The 27,917-nt window shown below is 41.5% G+C and overlaps 1 protein-coding gene across 14 annotated transcripts in view; it reads right to left on the reverse strand.

Annotated features, from left to right (window-relative positions):
* Positions 1-2,750: 2,750 nt before the first annotated feature.
* The window catches only part of cacna1aa (calcium channel, voltage-dependent, P/Q type, alpha 1A subunit, a), a 138,040-nt gene continuing 112,873 nt past the window's right edge, over positions 2,751-27,917 (reverse strand). For 7 of the 14 annotated variants that reach the window (XM_084743617.1, XM_084743614.1, XM_084743610.1 and 4 more), the window contains 9 exons: positions 27,796-27,903; positions 25,627-25,730; positions 20,918-21,033; positions 20,690-20,822; positions 17,677-17,790; positions 14,993-15,031; positions 10,550-10,766; positions 9,964-10,247; positions 2,751-7,230 (listed from right to left, as the gene is read on the reverse strand). In XM_084743617.1, coding sequence (XP_084599743.1) covers positions 6,409-7,230; positions 9,964-10,247; positions 10,550-10,766; positions 14,993-15,031; positions 17,677-17,790; positions 20,690-20,822; positions 20,918-21,033; positions 25,627-25,730; positions 27,796-27,903 — 1,937 coding nt within the window. In that variant the 3' untranslated portion in view covers positions 2,751-6,408. The remainder of the gene's footprint in view (positions 7,231-9,963; positions 10,248-10,549; positions 10,767-14,992; positions 15,032-17,676; positions 17,791-20,689; positions 20,823-20,917; positions 21,034-25,626; positions 25,731-27,795; positions 27,904-27,917) is intronic. The other 7 variants (XM_084743609.1, XM_084743608.1, XM_084743605.1 and 4 more) reach the window with 4 other exon arrangements.

Raw genomic sequence — 27,917 nt, forward strand, 5'->3', positions numbered from 1 at the left:
ATGTACTCTGCAATTCCTGTCAGGTCTACAGAGCATTTTTAGCATCTTACAGCTCACTTTTTTAAAAAAAAATATTTTTATATATATTTTTTGTTCAGTCTCAGCACTTTCTTCAGCCTTGTTTCTAGTCACAGCAGACAGCTGTTTTCAGGATGTAACCGCAGCCCACTTGGAGGTGGGTCGGGCTCGCTTTGGCCCCAACCCAAAGTGGGTCCATCTTGGGCATGGCCCTGCGCCGCTCTGCACGCTGAAAGTGATAACTGAAATACAATTTGGTGTGGTATGGTTTGGCTTGGCATGGCCAAAATCGTCGGTGGAAAAGGCCCATAAGAAGTGCGTGATGGGTTTGCATCTTGGTTGCGACACGGCCTTTCTGTGTTCCAAGTTTGCATGTTCTCGCTGTGCCAGCATGGGTTTCCTTTCCATCACAAACATGTATACTAGGTGGATTTGGTCCCTGGATCCTGTACAGTGGCCGCTCACTGGTCCTAATAATGGTAGGCTGGATTAAATGCAGAGAGTGAACTGACTGTGTAATTGTACTCTGTATTATTGTATGATCATAATAAAGTTGGCCTTTGCCTTTTACCATCTGATATTTCCATTAGGAGTTGGTATAAACAGAGCTAAAAGAGAGTGAATATTGACTTATAGAGCCAAAGTCAAGCTCCTTCCAGGTGACCAGAATGGGACCTTAAGAAAAAATATGAACAGGAGACAATTAATACAAATAATCTTTTAATCCTGTTTGAATTGTGCCATAATTTCCATGTTTGTCAGTTTAAAAGATAATTTGACAAGAAAGTTAACGTTTGGCATAAAACTGTCAGACTGGGAAGAGACTACACACCCAACAGTCGTCAAAGTGACGTCACAACTTTCTCCAGCCAAAAGCTAATGTTAGCCACTGAGGCTATGATGCCTGTGTGTTTTATACTGGGATATAGTCACAGAAACAACAGCACTGCTCCCCAGCTGATGGAAGGACCAGGAGTCTCTGTAATTAGCGACAAAAAACTTTAGGAGCTTGTATTTGTGTATTTGAAGTACTTAAAATACATTATTTAATGTCATCTCATTCTCAAGTAAGACACATTTATATCCCCAGGTTTAACAATTAGCCTAACTACAGTTTTTGGATAAATGCCTGTGAATCATGGACAAATCCTGTCGTGTCCGGCAACGCACTTGTTGAAAATTTATGTTCCTTATGATAGCTTGAGGAAAGATATAGCTTTGGTGTTTGGTGCAAATGTACCCTCATATAAATGTAATCAAAAGATGATCAGATATTGCATGGTAAGACGAGCTTACCAAATGAGACTAAACTGAAGAAAAGAGCAATTAGCAAACACATGTTCTAGAACTTGCAAATATACTAGAAACTAGCTAGAAACCATCCACTATAATAACAGTAAACCTGAATTCACAGCCTTCAACCCCCAAGATATCCTGATTGGCCTCTTCAAATCAAAGATGTAGGAAATTAACAGAGCTTATCATTTGCAGCCAGTTTGACATAGTGGCCAAACTGTATCATCACGTGATGCAGAGTGACCCAAAAAGACTTTCTAACATAAACATAGATTGTGAAAGAAGAGGCTGTTTTTTGAGCCTCACAATCCACAAAATGGCTCATTTCACTGTTAGAATTTCATCTGTTAACATTTAAAAAGTCTTGAAGAGCTACGAAAGTAAATTATTTCATCCCCTTGCAAATTAGTGGAAAAACTGAAATAAGCTGCCTCCGCTGGCTGAAGTCTGCCACTGCGGCTCATCTCCCCTCTTGTGATACACATTCCTGGAAATGGTTTCACAATGCAGATTTTTTGGAGGCTTTGTTTGGCTTTTATTTGACACATTCTACCAAGTGAGCTTCCGCGACGCCCTCAGTTTCAAAGTATTCCACTGATTGACAGGTGGCGGTAATTGAAGAAAGGCAGCAAAACACCAGCAAAGACAAAGAAGAAGACTGCAAGCTAGTAAACGTGGATATAAACAATGGATATTTCAAAATGTAAAAAAAAAAAAAAATGGGCCCTGCAAATGTTTTATGAGGAAGTAAATACATTAAACCAGTTCGCTTGAACTAAAGGAGTCATGCATAGAACTTTGGTAAGTAATTGTAAACATAACTTTTTTTTTTTTGTTTTGCGCCTTTAAGGCCCCGTCATACAATAAGGGTGACCAAATCCCAACAAACTAAATATGGGGAGTTGTTGCCAATGATGACAGGTCTAAAATTCTTATGACTATCCAACTTAAAAAATAAACATTTCTATCTCACATTTTGCCCTCTAGGTAGCACACAATAGATAACAAACTTTTCCAGTCTTTGTTGTAGCTGTATTTCCTTTTCTTTGTGGTAGTTTCCATCATATTCTGACTCATATTCTGCAGAGTTTGTGATGTTGGGGGGACCCCCAGTTTTCCCCATCTATCTATCTAAAAAGATATAAAAGGAACATTTAAAAAAAAAAAAAATTGTGATATTCTAAAACTCAAAGATTCAAGTTTATCTAAAGAAGAAAAGTAAGTTATCTCAACTAATGATTATAGGTCAGCAAAACTTTTTACAGTTTAGTTAAACATTTTTGAGTTGGGTTCAAAGTTCATTAATCTATTGCAGTCCACTGCCTTGAAATTTTAAGTCTCAACTAATTTTACAGTGTATACACACCCACACCACATACTGTCACAGTTCAAAAGACTAAAGCAATAATGTGGACAAGAAATGAGGCAAAGCGGTGTGCATTCTCTCTGGATTTTATTCTTTAGGAAGAGTTCTGTTTGGAATTACAAAATGCACTGGTAGAAATAGCGGTGAGACAGGTTGAGAGTGCGACAGATAAGAGTGTGAGAGAGACAGAGTTGGAGAGAGAGAGAAAAAAGAGGGGAGTGAGTGAGAGATCAAAGGTTCCACAGCCAGTCAGAATGAGCACATCATCAGATTTGGCTCGCTCCTGCACCCCCTGACCCCCACAAAAAGTAGAAGGGAGAATACACCGTCGTCTGAACTGTACTTTCTTTTCTTTGTATATATATTTTTTTCATTAAAAACAGTTCTTTTTTTTTTTTTGTGGTGTCCTGAACATGGTTGTGTTGTGCCTCAACCCCATGTTAACAGAAGGAAACAAACGAGACTGACTCTCACAAAAGTCTCTTTTGTGTTTTTATTCTTTAGACACTTTTTTTTTTGCAGTTTTTAACCTTTTTTGTTCTCAAAAATAGAAGGAAAAAAGGAAACGTTGCTTTTTAAAAACATCTATCTATTTATATATCTTTTTTTTTTATTCCTCTGAATTCATTAATCTGCTTTTTCTTTTATGTCCTGAAGATGACTGTTAACCCACGGTGTGGCATGCACATAGCACATGCATTTCTGGAACTAGATATTTTTTCCTTTTTTAAAATCTTTTGTACTTAAAAAATCTTTTTTTTTTTTCTCAGTAGCGGCTTTACATTGCTTTTTGAAGACTTTGTGTGGTTAATCAGCGTGTTAGTGGATTTCACTGCAGCATAGACACAAAGATGGATGGTGAATGTTTGGGGCTTTGCATGTTTCATTCAGGGGGATACTGACATCGCGCACACACACACACACACACACACACACACACACATCCACATATGCACGCACAAACACACAGAGTCGAAGATTGTTTACAGTGATTTGACTAAAACATCTTAAGATTTCAAAAGGATTTCTGGAGACAAAGAATTAGAAAGCAAAGCAAGCACGAAAAACAAAACTACAAAATTTATCAGAAACACACTCATCCACGTACACGCACGCACACACACACACACGCAAAAACCCACTTACACACACACACCACAACCAGGAGCTACATACCTAGTGTGCTTTCTGATTTTAAGTGTAGTGATGTGAAAAAATACTTGTCTGTGACATTCCACTGAGGTTGGAAAGACACTAATAGGCAGTTTTTTTTTCTTTTCTATTTTTTCGGTGCATTCTCTGGTCAACATGTGATAGGCCTCCAGGTAAAACGCAGGTCAAATCAATTCATGATAATAATAATAATAATAATAATAATAATAATAATAATAATAATAATGTTGGGGCTGACAGTGGTGTGCGTTAGTGACAAGTGTTAGTTTGAGGCACACAGAGAAACACACAGAAAGAAATTAAAGATATACAGGAGTGATACACACAGAACACAGATGTTTTCCCAGACATCTTTTCTCCAACCCGTCAGAAGTGCGCGACCGTGCCGCTCAGTCGCCCGTGTTTACGCGTGGTGAACACAGACGAGTTGGTCTACCAGTGAGAGAATGAGCTAAACTGTACTCTTGGTGCACTGATGCTCTGAATCAGAAGTGAAGTAAAGGGAGAGGTACAAAAACTCGTGGGACACTGTTTGTCATACAGCGCCACCAGAAGGTCACAAGCGGTGGTGGAACTCTGCTTTTTTTTTTTTTTTTTTTACTTTTGGCATCTGCAGGAGAGTGAACTCATCCGTTTCAGTGCAGAAACCAGTGTTGGACTGCTTTTTTTCCCCCATCAATAAAATTCACTCACTGTCTAAATTCTACATTTGCTTTGCCCCCCCCCCTGCAGACTCATTCTCCCACAATGCAACTGTGGGCTTGAGCTCCACCTCAGGGTTGGAAAAATGATCAGCTGAGCTCCAAATAAAATAACCATACAACAAAACATAAGACCAAATATGGAGAATCTGTCTCATTATCACGATCATCGTGACCATTATAAGATATCATATTATCTGTTTATCCATTATTACAGTCGACAACAAAGAAAAAAAGATGAAGAGTTTCTCTCCTTTCTCCAACTTTCTATTGGTCTCTTTCTCTCTGGTGTCTCTGTTTTAACCCCAAACCCTGGAAGACTTTGAGATGTTACTGATTTGTCAGACTCATCCATTCGCCAATATGGACACCGCGTCTTTCGTCCGCTTTACCCTGCTTCCCAGTGTTTCATTTAATGACTATAACCTAAGTTAGTTACAAAAAGTTACTTCCACAAAAAAATATGTGCAATTTCAGCTGTATCAGTGGCAGGCATCTGGCACGGAACATACAGACAAGCAAGCAAAAAGTAATCATTTTGTTCCTTCTGGATATAAATGCAATAACTGTCCAATCTCCCTGTAGCCTTCTGTCACTTGATTTGTGTGTAAGTGAAGGTACAGAGAGAGGAATGTCATACAGAGGAGAGAGAAAGAGAAACAGAAAGGCATTTTTACTTTAAAAAAAAGAGAGAAACCCTAAAGACCACAACAGAAATGACCAAGTAAAGTTTCCCCCCTCATACAGTAGATTCTCATTGTTGCTATTATTATTATTTTTTGTATCATTCATGCAGGATTCCACAGGGTGTACAACTCCGCAAGTCTAAAAAACGAAGCTGTGTGGGGTGCAACAGAAGATTCAAGCTTCAATGTTTTGAAGAAGTAGAAGAGAAGGAGGAAGAAGAAGCAGGAATAGAAGAAGAAATACTGCAGAAAACAGTTATTGGTTTGTTTTTTGTTTCTGAAACTCAGCTCCACTTTTTTTTTTTGTTTTTCTTCTCTCATAGGTCAGAGGTTGAGGTTGGTTCCATCGTTTGTTTTCTGGGAGGAGGGTGTTCTCCAGGGACAGGGGAAAACATCCCCGGCGCACCCATCCTGTCCTCGAGATTTGGACCCAGGTACTCGTCAACCCCACCGTGCGACGCTCCCGCAACTCTCCCACCCACGTGGCCATCTCACCTCATACAGGCGGAGGGCTCATTGTCAGTTTTGTTCGTTATTTAAAAACACAGATGATAAAACTCATCAATATTCAACTGGTGGCTGGGAGGGTTGGATTTAATTCTTTTTGCAGCTAACGTAACTGAAGTTAGCTTCAAGAAGCAAAAACAAAAACAAAACAAAAAAAAAAGAGAAAGAAAAAAAACAGTGGTCGTTCTTTTGTCTCTGACTGTAAAGTGTCTTTTGTCGAGTCGCAACTCTTGACATCTTGTAAGTGGCTGTAGCTCATTGCCAGAGGCATAATTTAAGACACACATAGACAAGTGTCCATCACCCCTCCTGCTTGCATCCTTAAAAACTGCAGTTTGAGGTTGGTCTTATTTGGCATCAAGAGATGAATGCAACAACAATGCAAGCAGACCATTGAGGTGGTTTTGTTACCTCCTCTTTGACCACTTCTTTTGCCAGATCCTGCCTCAGCATTCTTGTTCCATCCCTTCTTCCTGACACCTGTCCCTTCCTCTAGCCCACCGTCCCTGGGACATGCCAAGCAGTGGAGGAGAGGAAAAAGTTGAACAGACGAGAAAGAAAGAATCATGGTTTCCCTTGGCAGTCAGTGCTCCCTATCTTCGTCTTTTACTCCATCTATCAATTCTTTTACCTCCGTACGCCCCTCCCTTATCCCCAGGGGCTAGCACCAGTCGTCGTCCTCCGTCTCGCTGTAGGGTTCATGCAGGCCCTTGCGGGGACCCCTAGGATGCCCAGCTGGAGGGGGGACCTTGTGAGGCCCAGTATGCGGGGGTCCGTGGAGGTGTGTGGAAGGTGATGAGGAGCGGTAGCCATTTGGCAGGCGGCGCTGGGCGGCAGGCTGAATCTGGCTCTGTACAGGCCCGATCAGGGCAGTGGTGGGCGGGGGCGCGTGGTGGGCAGTCCTGGGTGAGGTGCGACTAGGCTGCGGGTGGGGCGGCGGATGAGGGTGGGGGTTGTTTACAGGATGTGGCTGGGGTGGAGGTAGGGGATGGGGGTTATGTGGCTGCGGTTGTGGAGGAGGCGGCAGTGGGTGGTTGGCCAGGGCGTGGGGGTGGGGGTTGCCACCCTGCATGGGGCTCTGCTCGTAGGCAGGTGGTTCATGGTGGGGCTCATAGTCCTGGTACTCCTGGTTGTAGAAGCAGCCGTCCCCTTCCATGGAGCCGCCTCCTCCACCTGTGTCCCCCCAGCGAGGCGGGGGATGATGACCCTGGCGGGGCGTGCCATGGTGGGCCAGTGGGAGGCCGGCGGGGGGAGGAGGACCCTGGCCTTGGGGAGGCTCAGGAGAAAAGCGGCGGGGGGCTGGTGCAGGGGGTCGACCCTGTGGCCCACCAGGCGGTGTGGGCATGGCCTTACGGACTACAGGGGAGTAGGTGACATGGGGCCGGGGTGTTGCGGGGGTCTGAGGCAACTGGCGACGGCCTCGACGTGGCGTACTGGTCCCCGAGGTTGAGGGGACGGGACTTCCGCTGACCGAACTACTGCCCTACACAAAAAGTGAAATAAAGCAAATAAAAAGAACGAACCACAAATTCAAGGACAGAACATGTAGAATAAAGTAGAGGATGGGAAAGATAGAGCATAAAACAAATCGAGAGGGAAAGAAAGAAGAATGCAAGATAGATAGGCAGGAAGAAAGCGAGACAGTCCAGATAGAAAAACAAGAAAAGACAATAACAAGAACCACAGCAACAATAAGAATAAAAACACCAGTATGTGGAGTGGAGGAGAGACAGGCAGAAATGAAAGGCATCAAAAAGTAACAGAGCAGAGGATGTGGATAAAAGAGATGAGATTCCAAACAGCACCATACACAGAGAAGCAACATGTCACGCAGAGGAAAGAAAACAAAAGACGACAGGAGAAAAGAAGGGTAAAGGGTTGATTTCTGGAGCAACAAATGTAGTACAGGGTAAATATGGTAACTAAACATACATAAAATGTGTTTTTGTTTTAAAAGGAAAGTTCAGGACTTTTCATGTGGATGTCCAGTCAGTGCTGATGGTCAGTGTGATCAACTAAAGCAATACAGTCCTCACTGCATGCTATAATGTCCAAGAAAGCTGGGTTCTCCTGCTTGTGGAGTCGTGTCAGCAGTGCCTACATACACCAGGATGCATTGCACGTGAGCTTCTGATGCTTGCGCCCATACTGCTGTTTACCACCTAGCCTATAGCTATTACACTGTTGTCCAAAACATAGCATCAGATGATAAAAATACTCATCTAAGATGATCATGGTAATAACAGTGACGAGTCCTACGCTGTCAGCTGATCAGCTGTTTATAAAAAAAAAATACAGAATCTGAACCGTAATAAATTTATAAGGCCTCTCCAAGGCCTCTCATAATGATTTCTAATCACTCATAAACAGACACTTACTTATTCGGCATTAATTTTAACTGTAATTAATGTGAAGCAGGCACAGTTAGTCCAGCCTGGAATAGACATTTCAAAGGGGGCGACCGCAGCGTTAATGTCAGAAAATCAATTATTTCAACGTAGCCTGGGTCCTTGATCTCTGACTTTATGGTGACTTGGTGACTTTATGATTTATTTCATTCAATAAGCACAATACAGATTTCTCCTTTAACACCAATGACATCACTGTGACATCATGGGATGTCAGCAGGAGCTTTCTCAGTCAATATAGCATAAACTGAGGAGTTTATTGCTTCAATTGACTACATTTACCATAAACACTGACTAGACACCCGCATGAAAGATGCAAAATTTTCCCTTTAAATTATTGTGAGTGAACTGTGTGACACGTGTGCAACAAGTTGAGATCTAAAAATTTTTTATTTTTTTTTTTTTAAACACAGAGACAAAAAATCCAATAGTAGAAAACTTCCCCAATTTGATTTCCTTTGCCATCAAAGGGGTTTTTCAGCAAAGGTAGATCAGAGATACTTTTTGCTTCTTATTTCCTTATGCAGTCTAAAATGCTGCAGGTTCTGTGTTTGGAAAAGCATGCCATAAAAGGAAAGGTAGTCGGGGGAACGTGGGAGAACACTGGCAGTCTAAAAACATTTAGGCAGGGCAGGTAAGGGCAGCAGTCAGATACACAAATATACATTTTTATGCATATTTGTTGGGTTGTAGGAACAGTGATTTGGTAACAGTGATATAAACATTTACTTGTATTCACATGATTATACCCACAATAATGAATGTTTGTGTGCATGTAGTCAAACATATATACAGATGTACGTAAAGGCGCTATACCATCTTTGCCAATTTGAACACAACAACACATCTTGGCCTCTAATTTGAGGGCTGCATCAAATAGTAGAGCAGTCCTAGTTCATTTGTCACTCTATCTATTATCATATAAAATACTTTCATACTTTCTGCTTAATAGTGTGTTTAGGATACTTTTTCCTTTCCTATCCAGATGTTTTCCAGATAACTCAGAAGAGGTCTGTTACGTGTTCATTAAAGTTGAATACCATCAGAGGAATCTTCATAACAAAACCACATAAGAAACACCACACTCGGTGTATCATTAAAATACAGTGTTTTGTTATTGCCAGAAAAGGCAGCCGCAGCCTTACTGGGTGTTTGCAAGAGTTAAGGATGTTCAAATGCAAATAAATACATAATTTATTCAAGGTAACAGTGTGTTTCCTGCTGGCTTGCTTGTTGCTAGTTGCTATAACTTCCAGGAAAAAAACAAGGAAAATAAAAAAGAAGGAAGTGACATTACATCAGTAATGGTCACTCCATGCACTACTTGGTACCCATGAGACATGCATGGAAAAGCACATTAAAAGCCATTATATCTATTGTATGTTGTATGGCCTTTGATGAAAAATAAAAGAAGCACAGACTGATTTTCCCAAATGTTGAGTATAAAATTGTCTATAGTGACATAATATCCCTGCCTTCTTTTTATTTTCTTTGGAGAAAACAGGATACATCAGAGAGTGAGGAAGGAAGTCAGCGGACATCACAACAGATAATCATAAATGGTGGTTGTTTAAAAGTGAAGGAAACAACTCCCATGATCCTATGCTACTTCGCAGTGTCTTCAAACTACGCTTTTGTTGTGAAAGAGACCCCTAGCAGTAGAACTTACATATTGCGCAGTCATCAAACTAGAGGCCTTTGTGTTATATTTTTCAGCGTAACACTTAAATTGTGTTCACGATGCTGCATTTTGTACTGGAAAGCTCCAAAACTGGACACCACATGCACACAAGTAACCAGAATCCCACCTGTCTGTGCGTCATGCACTCGCGACCCTCGCTGGGTGATCGCGACCAGCGCCGGTCCCTTTCTCTCTCCCTCTCCCGGTCGTGGTCTCTGTCGCGGGAGTGCCTGTGTCCGTACTCGCCTCCTCGCTCTGCTACATAGCGCTCCTTGTCCACAGAGCCGTGGTGGTGGTGATGGTGGTGGTGGTGCTTGCGGTCTTTGGACCGGCCACGATCCCTGTCGCGGTCTTTGTCTTTGGACGTGAGGTCACCTGACTGGGTGGTTGTGCTCAGGTCTGTGCCCAGGCCTGATGGCGGAGTTCATTGGAGTTATTAATGGGGTTATGACACTAGATCATATGACAACCCCTATACCAAAAAAGTTGGTGGGACTCTTTGTAAACATATTAAAGACAGTAGACAGGAACTGAACCTATGGCCACTGTAGAGGACTCACAGTCTCAGCACATGGGGGCAAATGCTCTACCAACTGGGCTACCAGGCCACCACACAAATCCCTTTTTAACTTATATTCAATTTAGCACAGTACTAAGACAAAATGTTTGTTTCTATACATGTGGCTGTTTGTATGTGTGGGTGTGTTTCCCACCTGTGTCAGCCTCCGTGTAGCGACAGAGGGACCTCTCAGACGCCCGGTGGCCCCGGTCTTTTCGCCGATGTCCGTGCCTAGAAGTCCTGCCCTCCTCAGGAATGACGCGCTCCATGTTGTAGTCGTCCTGCCCTCCTTTGTCTCTGTGGCCTCGCCCAGACCTGCTGTGGCCCAGCGAGGAGGCCGAGCGCTTCATGGGACTGCTGTCGTTGATGGTCTGAGAGAGAAAGAGAGAGCCCACCGAGGAAGGGAGGGAGAAGGAGGGAGAGATGCAGTGGATTCCTTTTATTGTCAAGTTGGTGTTTTCTCTGAGGTGTGTTGTAATAGACATTGTGAATGCGTGCATGTATGTATGCATGTGTGTGAATAGAGTCTGTTTCCTGAACTCGAATGATGAACCACCCACCTTCCTCCCACATCCCATCCCAAAATCATACACTCCCACATTAGTTACAATGTTGTCATGCTATTTCAAAGATATAGACACTGTATACAGTTTATAGGGCAGGGGTCGGCAAAAAGCAGCCTGCAGGCCTAATTTGGCCCTCTATTGCAGTTACATACAAAAAATATCGAGGTAACACTTCATTGTATAGGTCCATGATTTCATGGCGAGTAGGTGGTAATTAGCAAGTCACATGTTTGGCACTTCTATTAAATTACCCCAAAATTTCAACTAGTTTCTGCCTAACCTCTGCTGAGCAGGCTATGGGGTAATTGTTAGGGTCATTTCAGAGCAATTTCAAAGAAATGCCAATGACATTACTTGCTAATTACCACCTACGTACCATGAAATTGGAGACCTGTAAAACGAAGTCTTACCAATATCGGTATTTTTCACAAGTCTGGTGTAGATTGATGGATCAGTATGTCCTGCCTAAACAGAAATACAATTATCTCAATTGCAAATCTAGTATTCAATATCATCCTTCAATCTTTAGCAGGCCACTGATCGGGTTAATGTGAACAGCTCCTGGTGCTGAAACGAAGTCTCGTGAAATTGCCAGATAAAGTTAAGAGATAATTAATAAAACCACTTTTAAACTAAACTACATCTTACCTCTTTAATTCAAACACGGTTTAATTCAACAGAATCATTTAACTAAAAAGAAACAAAAAGATTTATGGCAGTATTATATTCTTTTTGAATGACAGCTGTGGTGCTAAGGAGACACTGATGCCTGATATTGCCCACCAAAGGTAAGAAAATCATTTCTTTTTCCATTCTTCTTTAACCTTGTAACACCACTTGTATCATACTTGCACTAGTTTTGGAGACCTCTGTAACACCAATATGATCACCACTCTCCTGAAAAACCTGTGGTGTACTATCTGAGATCTGTACTATCTATCTGTGCTATCTTCTGCCCTCTGGTGGAAAATCAGTGCACTGCAGTCAGCAGCCTGCCTGTGCAAAATCCAACATGGCTGCCCTCACACTGTAACCCACAAATTTTTGGTAGAGAAATCTTTGCTAATTTTGAAAAAGTTAAGATAAGAATTACATTTGAATATTCAATACAGTATACTGAAACAAACAAAAATAACTTTATATTTTGTACCTTATTTTTCCATTAAAAATTGAATTAAAAAAATAGAATTTTCTGGCAGTTATTTAATGTGTCAGGCTTTACAAGGTTAAAACGCCTGTTTTCATTATCCACATCTGTTTGTCCACCTTTCAAATGGTGTAATGAATCTCTCTCCATTGCAGCTTCGCTAGTCCTCCAATGAAGTGCAGAAACTACATTAATTGCCGACCCCTGATAAAGAGGAATAAAAAAGTATATAAGAAAAAAAAAGAGTCAAAAGAAATCAAAGAAAAGAGATGATGGCAAACGGCCATGCCTTCCATGCTTCTGTAACTTGCTTTGTTAAAGGGGATAGAAGGGTCAGTACGACTTGCAACCGTCCTCCATCCTCATCACCCGTAAACCCCTGAACATGGCACATTCCAGGCTGCACATAACTCCTCTATCTCTGCACTGTTTCAGCGTGCTTTCCTCCAGCCATGCAGGTACATAGGAGTTGTCCTGAGTCCTCTACCCACATGAGAACTTCCTCCTGCAGTGCTGAGACCTCGTGTTTGAGGCGGGACAGCAGGACAGAGCCTATGGTGCCACAAGTTGCTGACCTGGACATGTAAACCATATCAGGCTACTTCAGTGCTAGGTCCTTTTGGCAGCCGAGCGGGCCAGTTTTCCGGTTTAGACAAATCAACTGACAAATAACAGATTGGCAGATTATCTGGCCTCGTAGGAGTAGCACTGAGAATCCCAATGATACATCCATTAACACGCACGTATACCCAAATCATTCTGGCTCACATCATTGCTCACACACACTTACATAAACGCACACACACTTAAACGCATTTCAACCAAATTTCTTGCATGCAGGTGGGCAGGTGTGAATGGAGACTTGGACACGGACGGGGAAACACTGACAACACCGTTACAGACGAGCACACGGGCATGAGGACATGGAGCAACAAAGCTCTAGCAGCAGCAGCTGAAGCTGAGAGAGAGAGAGAGACAGAGAGGCCACGAGACAGTGTGGCATGTTGAGAATGACAGGGGACGTGCAGAGTTCAGCCCGATTCCAAACCCCCTGCGTCAGAGCAGTGCTTCTCAACCTTTTCAAGTCGCAGCAACCCAGAATAATTGGGTCGGTGTTCTGACCCTCAGCCCCCTCGACTGCCTTCGCTGTCGCTTACTGTATAACACATGAAAGCTACCGAACTCACACAGGAAGACCATTGCTTTAGCTCAAACACCATGGTATTGGCGATGTAATGTAAAAACCATTCCCCAGTCTATAACATGGCAATCATTTCCCATCATGATTGCTGGACTGAGTTTGATATTTTATGTTCCAACATCCAAATGTGACTTTGGTCGGTTGGTAATTATATTTTTGTGCTGGTGTATACAAAGCCCAATTCCAAAAATATTGGGATGCTGTGTAAAACCCAAACCAAAACAGAATTAAATTATTTGCAAAACCATTTTGATCCCAATTCAGTTGAATACAGAACAAAGACAAGATATTTAATGTTGAAACTGATAAGGGCAACTTAAGACTGGGAAAGTTGCTCAAAAAAATACCTGTTTAGAGCCTTCCACAAGTAAACAAGTGAATTGGTAACAGGTGACAGTATCATGTTTGGGGTCAAAGGGGGCATCCATGAAAGGCTCAGTCATTCACTAGTAAGGAAGGGGTGAGGTTCACCACCTAAAATAGTCCAGCCCCATTTCTCAAAACACAATTTTGAGAAATGGGGCTGGGAGGGATTTAGGGATTTCACCATCTACAGTCCATAATATCATTAAAAGTTTTAGTGAATCAAGAGTAATCTCTGCATGTAGGGAGCAAGGTTGAAAACCAACCTTGAATACCCATGACCTTTGACCCCCCTCAGGCAGCATTTCTTTAAAAATTGACATGTCTATACAAAGTATATTACTACATGGAACACGTCCATTGGAAAACACAGTTTGTCACTCTATCTATAAATGCAGATTAAGACTCTAGCATGCAAAGGGAAAGCCATATGTATCATCCAGAAACGCCACCAACTGGGGTCAAGCTCATCTGGGATGGACTGATGGAAAGAAGAAAACTCTGCTGCGGTCCAATGAGTCCACCATTCAAATCATGGAAGTTGTGTCCTCCAGGCTAAAGAGGAAAAGGACCATGCTTATTTCAGCAAGATAATGACAAGACACATTCTGTTTGTGTTACAACAGCGTTCAGCAATTAATGTCCAAACACTTACACAACAGCTGAGTATTGTTAAAAGAAAATATAATGTATCACAGCCGTAAAAATGCCCCAGTCCCAACTTTTTTGTAACGTGTTGCAAATTTAGTCAAAGTCAGAGTATAATTTTACAAAAACATCAAACAATAAATATCTTATCTTTGCGCTATAATGAAATTGTAAATCTTTAAATTCTGGTTTTATTTAAGTTTTACAAAGCTTTTTTGGACTTGGGGTTTGTAGTTTTTTCAGTGAGGTGACTGTTACATTTCTTGCCACCAGCTGCATGTTGCATATTTTTGATTGCTTGGCTCTCATTCTGTGCTACCTGGCATGATACGTTATTTTATTTTATTCTCCGCATCCATCTGGCGAAATTATCTTGTCCCCAAAGTGGGTCGCGACCCCCAGGTTGAGAACCACTGCATCAGAGAAGTAGCTAAGGACACTGGGATCGATTTGGAAGCTGGGCTGGCATCAGATTTGGTCATGCCATAAAAACGTAAGTTTTAAAGAAACCCCTGCTATGATAAAGACACAATATGGAGACATGACAGATGAGGAAAAATAAGTTTCAAGAGTGTGTGAGAGTGAAAGGGGGAGAAAAAAGTGAAAGATAGAGAGACAGAGAGAGAGAGAGAGACAGAGAGAGAGACAAGACAGGGAAGACAGGGTACATACACTGAGGGTACTGCCACGTTGTTTCCCTCTCCTCCGCTGCTGTATGAGCACAGAGAAGACACACACATACACACACACAAAGGCACACACACGCACACACAGAACCACAAAATACACCAAAGGTGTGGTCACACAGAACCAGGAAGGGAGGGAGAGGGAAGGGAGGGGGAGAGAGGCAAAGGAGACAGGGATGGATTGAAACACAATGAAAGAGAAACGGGGTACAGAGGAGTACAAGTAAAAAACAAAGAGCGTTAAACGGTGGAGGATCAACCCAAAAAGACATGAGGTGCCACAGTGGACAGAGGAAAGAGAAGGAGGGACAGAGAAAGAGAGTCTGATTAGACACCAAAGCAGCAGTGAGGGTGGGAGAGAAACACTTACCACAGACACTGGGGGGGGGGTGTTTGGCACCAAAACAGGGTTATACAGTATCGACAAGGTCACCATGAAAATGCTCAATCAACGGCACCACGGTCACAACAGCAATGACGACAATCAGCAAAATACATGTACAAATGGATGTGCATAGTCACAAACACACACACGCGCGCACACGCACACACACACACACACACACACACACACACACACACACACACACACACACACACACACAATTGGACAACAGAGTGACAGAAACAGTGTGAGTTTTAAGACAGTGAGAGCACACTGGCATACTGGGAGCCAGTATTTCAAAACCTTTAATCCAGATCAGAATTATCTGGATTGGCTTAAATCTCAAAATTGGGTATTTTAAAACCAGGAGATCTTAATCCTACGAATTTAGGATATGGATTTGGTAATCCGATCCTACCAAGAATTGAGATAACATGTTTTTTTGGGAGGGTATTTAAAAACTCCAAGGTGTAGATTAGAATCATTTTGCTAAAACTCCTGATCCCACTTGTATGGGTGAATTCAGTGTGGAGTCACGGTGGATGTAGATACGTGTAGGACACATGGCGCATATTTAATCATTACTGGAAGAAGTAGGAGCACAAGTGAACGCTGAAATGGTGTGCTGAAAAGGCATGTTACATGCCTGAACTACCTACATGTAAACTCAAAGTGTGCAACCAGTCTTGTAAGGGGTGATCACTATTTATTTAGTTTTTCAGTCCAAAAAAGTAACCTAAAATAGTTAAACTGGGAAACTGTATCTATGTTTATTATCTGCAATGGCCTGATTTATTTCATTTATTGTTTTTTGAGGGAAAAGGAATTTCTCTTATTTATTTTTATTTCTTAACTATTTGTTCCTAACATTTAAATAAACGTTTTAAAGGAAATGCAGCATCTGTTTCATTTATGTGCATCTGGCAGATGTTATAATGCAGATTATTTAAATCCTTTTCAACAGTTTCTTGATCCAGGAAGCCCAAGTGTTCCTCTTTTATCATCATTTTCTAGGTTTAAATTGCTGGGGTCAACTTAAGATGTTAAGATTGTTCTAGGAAAAAGCGCAACAGATCGATGCATTTAAATGTTAAAGCCTGCCATCAGACCATCTTATTGGGTTTAGAATCCCTGCACGATAGTTTTACAATGTAGGGGCAGCAAAATAATATATTACATAGAGCCCCTCAAAAAGCTAGAAACGGCCCTGGAAATGTTGCTTTGACCAACAGATGGAGGTCTGCCCAAAGACTGTAAATCTAGAAATTCAAACCCTGATCTTGTGGTATCTGGATCAGAATGATCCTAGCTGAAAATTATGTGAAAAAACAGGGCAAAACCTGCAAGATCAGTTTTATTTGGGTTTACACAAAAAAAGAATTTCAAAAACCTGGACGATTGTGATCTAGATTAAAAGTTTTCTAATACCGGCCCCACACCACACACATATACACAACACCCACCCACAATTACACATCTGTAACACGCACACATCTGTAACACACAATGTCATGCTGGCTCCAGTCCTGGTTTTAAAAAAAAAAAAAAAAAAAAAAAAAGCCCCCAGATTTCAAAAAGAGTTCAGCACTGGCAAAAACCTTTGATAGGAAGGAAGAGACAGTTTAGTACAAAAAAACAACAATAAAATAAATAAATCGGGGTCTTGACAAAAGAAGAAGAAATAATGGAGGGCAGAGAAGTGTGAAAAACTTTACGTGTGTGTGTGTGTGTGTGTGTGTGTGTGTGTGTGTGTGCACATTTGTATTAATAAATATGCTGTGTGCATAATATGACAACCAGAGCACTCACCGGAATATGAAACAATATAAAATGGATGAGTGTGTTGGATGGGAACAGGGACAACCACAGTTAAAGACCTCCATGCAGGTGGCAGGATGAGAGGAAGAGCAGAAGACAACAGGAGAGGAAGAGAGACAGGAGCAGGTCTGACTTTGCCTTGCTATGGTCCTTTTGAATTCGAGTTTGGAGGTCAACATTTCAGCAAAACATTTCCATGTTTTAGCCAGAAATATTTTCAGGATTTGATATTTTGGTAATAGTTATTATTTAACTAAAAATTGACCTGCAAAAATATTACCTTTGCCTTTGTAACATACCAGTAGTATTCAAACTTTCTCCAACATGGATTCGAGTAACCACAGCAATAAATCTTTAAGCAACAGGTCAGACCTTTGAGAATGTGATCCTTCCAAACAAAAGGAGATGAGGGACAGAGAAAATGGGGGGAAATAGAAAGAGAGTGGAAAGGTGAGAATGCTGCTCACTTGGTTGTCGCCTGGGAGGCGGGGCATGGAAGCGGCCCTGCCATGGCCTTCCATTGGTGGAAAGTGCTCAGTATCCGAGTAACCATCCTGCCCCATCTCTCTCATCTCTACCGTCTGTAAACAGAGCAGGAGAGCAGGAGATGGTGTGACGGCTGCCATGACAACTGATAGGGAGTAGGGGGATAGGTGGGAAAGTTTGTTATCCAGAGAAAACAGAGAACTAAGGGTCTCAGAGAGGTAAAGAATTTGGTGAGTGTGTGTGTGAAGGGACTTTGCCTTTTTTTTCTGTTTGTTGTTTTAGTTTTAGATGCAATTAATGAAAAACAATGAAATTGGGTTTTTGGGTCTTAAGTGGATAAGATTGTGAGTATACTCCAAATAAAATCAAATTTTAAGTTTGCAAAGGCTGCTGTCAAAAGCAAATGCAAAGATTCTTTGTTTAATGTTATCTATGCCAGATGAAGGAGCTTGTGAGTCACAGCAGGGATGAACTGGAGGGAAAACCTGTATGCTGTCCGAAGGACATGTGAAAAACACAACTGATCAGAGGATGTTGGCCAGTGCAGGCACCGATATTATTAAACCTTGAGAAGAGGAGCTGCTGGCTGTTGGTCCTATTTTGCTCATTAGCTGAGCAGCTATTTCATCACATAAATTTAAATTAAGGCATATGCTTTTTGCACCTGGGGTGGAATAGCCAAAGTTGCTATTTACACCCAGGTGTATGTAGCCGAGCATGGCAGAGACAACCACCAAAGTGTCCATAGCCAATAACACTATTTGCACCCCGAGTGGGAATAGCCAATGAGGCTACCTACACCTGCACGGCAGAGACAAACCATGATCTTTCCCTAAATATAACCAAGTAGTTTTGTTTCATAACCTAACTGAGTAGTTTTGTTTCATAACCAAATAGCTGCCATGCTGGTGCACATAGACCTCTTTAAATTAATTAGATGTCAAAAACTAAATCACCAGATAAAGAAATTAAATAGTATAATAAAGTCTTTATAATGCAACACTAGATAAATGCTAAAACACTTGTAGCATGCGCTTGTTGCTCACTGACTCATCTCATTACATACATTTTAAGTGTTTGGATGGTGTTTTTCCTGTGAAGGCACTTTGTTTTCCTAATATCACCTGCTCTTGTGTTTGCTGTATAATTTGATTTGTCTCCTATCTGGCCAACTATAAGTTATCATTCAAACTAGTTTGAATGAATCTGACAGCCACTCTCTTCTATCCAACTATTGAGATTAAACTTCTCCGGACCTCTGCTGATTGATGTGGAGAAGCGGCTTTGTTACAGGGCTGACTGATGCGGAGACCTGTCAGGCCCTCCAAGAGGTCTACAAGCAGAGAGGTTTAACAGCATGATGACAGAGACATGAACCACTCTGAAGACAGAGGCAAGATAGACTCTGAATGAAATGTAGAAACGTACGGTGAAGGAAAAATTCAGTAAGGTAAAAAAAAAAAAAATGTGGGTAGAGACAGGTTTGAGAGATGGAACTTTTCAAAGAAAGGTTAACACAACATGTCAATGCTAACTGAAGAATCGAGGGAAGAGGGATTGCAGAAAATGTAGAGGACCTACTGGGTAGAAATAATAAAGGCAACAAGGCAGTAAAGCTGGGACACTATGAGCTCTAAACATTTGTGCAAGGTGGCTTCAGATTATATGGTACATGTAGTATTTGTTGTAGTACTTCTGTTATTTTCACTGCACTTTACTTTTTGATTGGAACCTGGGAACCAGATGAATCTGCAAGCTCGTGTTTCATTTGCTCTGGCAGATACGCCTGGCTACCATCCCAGATTCCCACCTGCCATGGATCTCTTTGAGGCCAATCGCGACCGTTTTGTGTTTAATAAGGGGCGGGTTTGATATGATGGCTGACAGAGGTGTTTGTAAAGTCACATGCTTCAAGTGCAACCAAAATTCTATGACACGCTTTTCGAAGTAAGGGTTCCAAAAAAGTTCTGAAGGGTTGAAGTTCTATGCAGAACCATCTGGTTGCAACAAACTTGTTTTTGATGAAAGGGCCCATCAAGGTTTGTAGAAATCCTTGGAGAACTCCTTCGTCAAGAGTTATTTGTATTGTAATATAAGGTCCTCGTTAAAACCCCCTCGGTGGGTTCCAGATAAAACCCTTGGAATATAAAAGGGTTCTTGGTAGAACCCCTGGGTGGGTTCTTGTTCTTGTCCTTGAGGGTTCTGTTTGGAATCATTACAATTACATTTCTCTATACAACTTCTCATAGGGGGTTTTGTGTGACCCTTTATGTTGAGTTCTAGGTAGAACTCTCTGAAAGGTATCCAAAGAGAAACCTTTATAAAAGGTCTGACCAGGAACCAAAAGGGTCTCCTACAATCCAAATACCCCTTTATGGTTCTAGTTATCACCTTTATTTCTAAGAGTGCACCATGGCCTGTATCTCACCACAAATGTTTTAGGAAAGACATTTTCTTGTACTGTTTAGCTGTAATTTGAAACTTTGTGACCAGGCCACCATGTATCTTCCATCTTGAAAACGGACCAAACTTGCATGTGTTGCTCAACACTGGTCTGCACCAATTGATAATGCCCCTTAGGAATCAAAAAGGCATCTAGATTGGACTGGAATGGAGTTCAAAACATGAAACAAGAAGCCCCGATCAATAATAGGTTGCTGTGTTTCTACTTTAACCTCTGTTGCAATGAGCGGGAACACAAATTTGCTGTCCTTATGCCTTTAGATGTCATGAATAAGGGGGACACTGCTTTCAATGAAGATGGGAGTTTTTATCTGTAACTGCATGAAGATCATAGTTCATTTTATGTGTCTTCAATGGTTCCTTGGGCACTCACTTGGTAGAAATGACATGAGAGTAAAAACAATAGCTGAATGGATCCAGTGTTTGTTCACACAAACTTGGTGTGTGACAAAGATGTATTTTATTTGTATGTGAGTGTGTGTGTGCTGTTAGGTGTGTGGTCCTGAGTGTGTGTGTGCATGAGCTTTCTACCTGAGAGTTGGTCATGCTTCCCAAGCCATCCTCAGGGTGTCCCTCAGGACTCCAGCTGCCAACCTTCTGGGACATTTCCTGAGCGCGAGCCGTCACCCATGAATGGCTCTCCGGGACCCCTCCCTCCACCGGCCTAAGACACACACACACAAAGTCAACCTGCACACAGATGCACGGTCTGCTTTTAACAAACCACTTCCTGCAAAGTCCAAACAGCATCCAACTCACAGGCTGTTGACAGTCTCGGTGGTCTCAGGTGGAGGGAGGGCGTTGTTAAGTCCCGGACCCCCATCCTGGGCGGGGGAAGGTGGCTCCACGCGCTCAAACAGTAATGGCGTTCGATTCTGTGTGAGATATACAACATGGCCGTCGCCAGCTATCAGGCAGACTGACAGGGAAATGGAGGGAAAAGGGGCAGAGCAGGAACAGGGGGGCATGTAGAGAGGGGGGCTGTCGGCTGAAGCGAGGCAAGGCAAAAGAGGTAATGGAAGAGGAATAAATGAGGGGACTCTTGAGCAACTGATGCCCAGCAACTAGCAGGAGAAAGAAATGGGTGGACTCAAGTGCATTCAGGGATTCTGGCAACCTTGAGGCGTCCAGGTCCAGAACTCTAACCATTAGAGTGCTTTATAAGGTCCAGTAAGGAAGTGAGATTCTCCCACACCGTCTGGAGCTCAAGGTAGGATCAAAGAGAATGATCAATACTCATTCTGGGTTTCATATGATAGTAAGTAGTCTAGGTCTGTCTCTGACTAAGATTTTTTTCAGTCGAATCAGATTTGAACGTACAATACAAATATCCACAAATTCTTTTTTTAAAAGTTCAGTGCATCACGCTAAATTCCCCTATCAGCCTACATATGTATGTTTTACCACTAAAACTCTCATTTTAATGCCTTCTTCATAATCTGTGATATGAAAATATAACATTTTCACACAGTTAGAGGAAGTAAAATTCTGGATCCTGCTATATTTCAGTTATAAAATCAGTGCACCACAGAGCTGCAGCCACTCCCCTGCATCACCTACCAATGAAGGGTTTATTTCAGCCAAACCAGAGTTGTTGGAACAGTGGAAAGACAAGCCAAGACACGTTTAGTGAGTTTTATTGTTTCTGATGAGTTTGACTGAAGCTAATTAAAATGGTAAAATTACAGTTTTGCAAAGGGAGTCTGATTAGCTGCTGAGAGCAATAAAACAGTTGCTTCAAAACATATCTTTATTCTTTATAAGAGGGTCTCTCACTGTATCCTTTCCAAAATGTTGTCATGTTGTTAGAATAACAATCTGAGTCTGTTGGTGGCAAAAACAAGCAAACAAGCAGGCGACACCTGCCCTGCACGCTTTGTGGTGCGCTGGGATGAAGTGGTGCATCACCTGCATTCCTTTTCTTACTCTTCTCTGCTTCCATCACTGTTGTTTTTGTCATTTGTGATGATTTTGAGATTCCGCTTGTAAAGTTGTAAAGTACAGCCTGTCATGCTGTTGCATAACCCTGTGTACACTGATATATAATAGCTGAAACATGTTTTTAACCACTCATTTCACCTTCTCTAATCAGCTAACAACCAGCGCATATATTTTTTTTAATAAGTGCACCAGCTAATATAAAAATACATTCATGATTCCTCTTTATAATTCCTCAATCAGATGTTATCCCTGTGTATTTTGTAAACTTCTACCCACTATACCCTGTTATTGTTATGCACACTGACTGACAAAGAAAAAAAAAAAAAACAGCTGCTCAACCGGAAGAATCTCAGTCGACTGACGGGCCTCCAACTGATGATTCAAATTTTCCACTTGCAGGGGGCAGTCCTGTAGTTGTTATCCGATAATGGATCTAAATACTGTAAAACTGATAGAAATACCTGAATAAAATGTATTTCCAAAAGGTAAAAAATGACATGTTTCAAGTGGAACTGATAAAGAGGGGAGCGATTAAAGAATGGCCTCGTTCAAAGGAGGGATGGAGGACATCATGGCACTGAAGCATAAACACTGCAACAATCCTGTGGAGGGGAACATACAGCAGGTGAAATGTATGATGGGATAAATGCTACATTCACTGCCACTCATTTATTAGTCATCTACTTCAGGCATTTCAACAGTAATACATAATAAGCGGCTTTCATCATTTCATAGTAATCATTAACTTGTTATTTAATGCCAAGTTTGAGATTTTCAAAAAAGAGTAGTTCCCTCTCCCTCTGTTCAATTCCAAATTGTAGCAAACCTCCCATCTATGTCGTCAAACTCTGACATTTTGGGAAGCAACAGTCAACTATTTTACCAACCTGTGACTGGCCAAAGACTAAAGTCATGTGCTAGATTTTCTAAAGCCTAAAAATGGAGCCAAGAGGAGGCGCAAAATTTTATTTTTCTCTTAAGTCCTGTTCAGACATGGTATTGACATCCACCCCAGGTGATCTGATCACATGTGGACAGCTGTAAGTACAGGTGTGAACACATTTGAGATTCAATCAGGCCACGTTCAGAGGTGGTCTGGGCCGCATGTGACTGCATTCTTTTAGCAGTGTGTACATGAATGTGATCTGAGCAACATCAGAGGACCACCTACTCAACTGACACCCTAAAAATACACAAGGTGGTTCACTGTATGATAAATGACATGTTTACCCACCAGCATAAGCAGCAGATGTTTGTGAACACACTAGTAACCGCAATATTTAAAAAAAAGTACAATTTTGAGAGTTTTTGAGTGAGGAGAAACTTTAAAAGCTGTGAAACGTGTCCAAGACAATTGTTTAATTTGGCAAATGTTATATATTAAGTTAGTAGTTTTGCATACAGAGCAAGGAAGTTAAATGATTATGGCAAATTTTTAATCCGTTGTACTGTCTTGTAAATTTGGCAATAAATGCAACAAATTAAGGTGTTTCTTTCCATGTAAAAACATTGTATTGCTGTGAAGAGCAGATGAGATGAGGCTCAATGATGCGCTTTTACTTTTCATCCATGCATTGTAATGTCAGGTATGAGCTCACATACCTCCACGTCTGATTGGATGACTCAGGACACATGTTAATACCAGGTCTGAACAGGTTTTTAGATCGCTTGGTGCTTAAAGGTTATTAAGTAACTTTTTCCCAACAATGGCAGAAATAAACTGCCATGCCCATCTTAAACACTTTCTCATTTTTGTGCGACAGTATCTGCACTAATGACATTTTTTGGATCATTACAGGTAGCAGTTTGCAGTCTGGTAGTTGGACTAGGGAGAGGATATGATTTACGGTATGTGTTGAAGGAAAGAGCAGCGAAAGAAGTTGAGCCTCAAGAATTGTGTGTGGTTTCCCTGCCAGTGGTGCATGGGAAAGCATAAAGAGCATGATGGAGGCTTGCTGATGTTTGACACATTTAACACGTGCAATAAAAATCAGGTTGACTGAGTGTCCTCAGACACGTGCAGCTCTCCAAATATATGTGGTCCAAGCTGGCTGCATAAACCTGTTAAGGACCATTAAATTTCTGTACTGATACCATCTAATGATCTCAATCACCCAGATGAAATACAGCAAAATTAATGTGGATGGTTGCCAGCTCTGTCATTGAAAGACTTCTCTCCTCTAATGAGGGACAGCATGCTGACAGAAGGGTAGGGTGCAGCAGTATCATAATGCAAATCTAACAGTCCGAGGTTACAAGCATGGGCGGTAGGGAGTGAGAAGGTTCAGTATCTCAACAAGCAGTCGACACGGGAAAGAATCGAGCTCAGCAAAAGGAGCCATTATGAGGGCTCCCATGATGCTGAGACATGGGCACCTCAGGGGCTGTGACAACCAAACCCTGCAGCCTCTGTCATGCAAACAGCTAAATAACAGCAACACTTTGATATAAACTGTCTACTAAATGCCACTGATACAATTGCACCAACAAAGATTCATTTAATCTGAGATTAGTTTTAATCAGTTCATCAGAACAAGGTTTAAAATTAAGTAGAACTCTGATGCGCAATTAAAAACTAATATCAGTTTAGTAAATCCAAGTTTAGTGCTATAAACCATAAACCAAATTCAGTTTAATAACTATGGAGATACTTGTTTACTTAAATTAAAATATATAACTGAATAAATGAAAAGTAAATTTGAGCATTGTCAGTAACCTAGTAAGTAGAGAAGGGGGGAACCATTAACTTTTAACTGCTTTGTGTTTCTTAATGTTGCATTGTTTGCTAGCTGGCTAAAAAGTAAACAAAATGTTACATTGTTTACTAGCTAGTTAAAAAGTTAATCAGCCTAGTTATCCTTCTAATGATGACTCAGCAGAGATAATTTCAATTGTTTGAGAAACACAGAAAGAACAGACATAAAACTCAGTTAGGCTGAGTCTATCCCTTAACTTTCTTTAATCCATCTGAAAACAGGCAGCTATAGGTTTAAAATTAATACTGGATCACATTTTAAATTGGAATTCAAAGTTCTGGTGCAACACCTTTAAATTTATTCTCAATTCAGAGGAGGTAAAAAACAAATCTGAGGGTTAAACAGAGGTTTAAAATTATTTTTTCTTAAATTTAAGCTAGTGTAAAGGTTTGGTGCAACATGATTAAAGTTAAACCATGATTTAATCAAGTTTAAAAATGCCTCCTTGTTGGTGCAGCCCAGCCTTCACGTCAAAGTAAGAACTACCAACCTTTGCCCAGCAGATGGCAGCACTGTTTGCTGTTGGAAAAGGAGCGTTGCATACAGGAGATATGAGATTTCATTAGATTTTTAAGTTATTGTGTTAACCCCCTTTTAGGTGACTGAATGAGGACTCCTCCCTGGATGTGGACTGAGGTTGTCACAGCCCAGGCATGTATGTAAGAGACCACAGCCCTGCAGCCTTTGATTTCAGTGCGTCAGTCTGCCTTTGACTTTAAAAGGGTCGGATGCAGGTAGAGCAGAGTGTTTCTCTCCTTCAGACACCAGTACCTGCTCATCACGAAGGGCCTGCGAGCGCTTGATCTTGCTTTGCCGGTAGTACTCCATGATCATCATGGCAGCGTAGATTTTCCCCACCGTCAGGTCTGTCGCTGCTGAGAGAATGACAAGTTACCCTGGAAGATTAGACCTTTTGGAATGGACCCTGAGCGCGAGGAATGGTAGAAAGGGGTGAGGCATGCACACAAAACAGAGAGACACTTAGACTTTAACATACACATGAACACTGAGCAAAAAGTCTTTTCACAGACAGATTGATTTTTTTTTAAAAACTATATCTTACTTTAGTTTAACTGTGTAAACCATTTATATCTGTCACAGGTAAAATCGTCTCATTGTGATAAAATCAAACAAAATTCAGTCATTCCAAGAATCTGCAAATGTGTGATCCCAAGATCAGCACAAATTTAATGAAGTAAAACAAAATAAAAAATATGCAATATCTGATTGATATTGTTAATGACATCTTTTGACTTGGTTGCAAATTTAATGCTTAATACATTACACATTTCCTCAGCTCATAGATACTTTGATAGTAAATCACATGCATTGCACAAACTTAAGCAGCTGTTGTATTATGCAACTAGTGCGTTAGCACCTGTGCATTGATTGTCAGTGCATTAACTCTAAAGATTAATATTTTTATATCAAGGACAGCCAGCCATCTAGTGCGTGCAGCTCACTGCCACTGGAGTGAAAAGACGTCTATAGAGAGTTGATCTATAGTAAGGCACCCTCTGATATCAGGCACAGACAGGTGGGGAGAAGTGCTGGGACCTGGGACAGGCGGTGGTGGGTCTATAAAGGTGAGTGTACTTTCTGTAGCTGAAAGAAAAGACCAAGTTTTGTAGGGCTGTCCCCGACTAAAAATTTTCCTTCAAATCAGATTTCGCTCTAGATTAGACCACATTAAACTCCTACGTCAGCCTACAGGAGTGTGTTTTACTAGTACGGCTCACATTTTAGCACCTGTTTTTGTCATGTAAAAAAAAACATCAGATTTTCACACAGTCAGAGAAACTAAAAGTGTGCATACTCCTATAGTTCAGTTATAAAATCCAAGCACATCACAGAGCATCTCTCCCTCAGCTGCAGCAAGTGCTGCAACTGCTGTCCAGCATCACCTGTCCTACACGCTGCATGCTCCTTCATGCCATGAATTAAAGGTTTATTTCAACCAGTTGGTGATTATTGGAACAGTGGAAAGATGAACCAAGATGTTTTATTTTCCTAGCTTGAAGCTGATTATGATAATTAAGCAGTAAAACTGCTGTTTCTGTTTAAACAAAATGCATTTTACTCTTTAAGAGAAGGTCTCTCACTGTAGCGCTCCATTCCACGTTTAATAACAATATGTGGCTGTCAGTGGCAAAAACAAGCACAAGCAAAGAAGCAAGCGTCATCTGCCCCGCGCGCTCTGTGGTGCGCTGTAGTGAAATGGACAGCGCATCACCTGCACTCAGTTTCTATCACTTTTCTCGACTACCATCACATTTAGTTTTGTAATGATCTAGAGACTCCAATTGTAAAGTTTATAGCCTGTCATGCTGTTGCATTGCTCTATGTACAATGACAGCAAAATACAAAAGCTGAAGCTGGTTAATCACCTTCTTTTTTCAGTTCACCACCTGCACATGCTGTCACAAAGATTGTTTTTAATAAGTGTGCCAGCTAATATAAAAATATATTTACGATTGCCCTTATTCCTTATTTAAATTGCATCCCTGTACATTTTCAAGCTTCTATCTGTTTTATTGTGTTATTGTAATGCACACATAACAACAACAACAACAACAAAAAAAAAAACGAACGACTGCTCGATTGGAAGAATCTCAGTCGGATGAAAGGGTCTCTGACTGACATTCGAATCAGGGGGCAGCCCTTTAGTTTTGTGTGTGTCTGTAGTTGTTTTGCATCTACCATGCAGTTTTGTCAGTACTATGTCTTCATAGAGGGTTAGGAGTTAGGTATGAGGTATGTGAGTGTGGATGTGCAGGGGTAAGGTGCCAGCTGTATCAGAGGGTGCAGCAGTGAGAGAGACTGGCTGAAAGAAGCGGTCCTCAGGTGGCGTGAAGAGAAACAGCGTTGGAGCACTGGGCGGCGCATGGTGGCTGCATCCACGCCACACTGCTGCGCATGCACCCATACTCTGCAACTTACACTTGTGCGGTGTCACCAGCAAGTCCAGAGTCTTCTGGGAGAGATTGGGCCAGATCGCCATCATCTCCTTCCTCAGCTCTGCGTCCATCTGGTGCTTGTCAATACCACCTACGCAGATTCAA

Source organism: Lutjanus erythropterus, chromosome 19 (genome assembly GCF_056507025.1).
Source record: "Lutjanus erythropterus isolate fLutEry1 chromosome 19, fLutEry1.hap2, whole genome shotgun sequence".
Lineage (NCBI taxonomy): Eukaryota > Metazoa > Chordata > Actinopteri > Lutjaniformes > Lutjanidae > Lutjanus > Lutjanus erythropterus.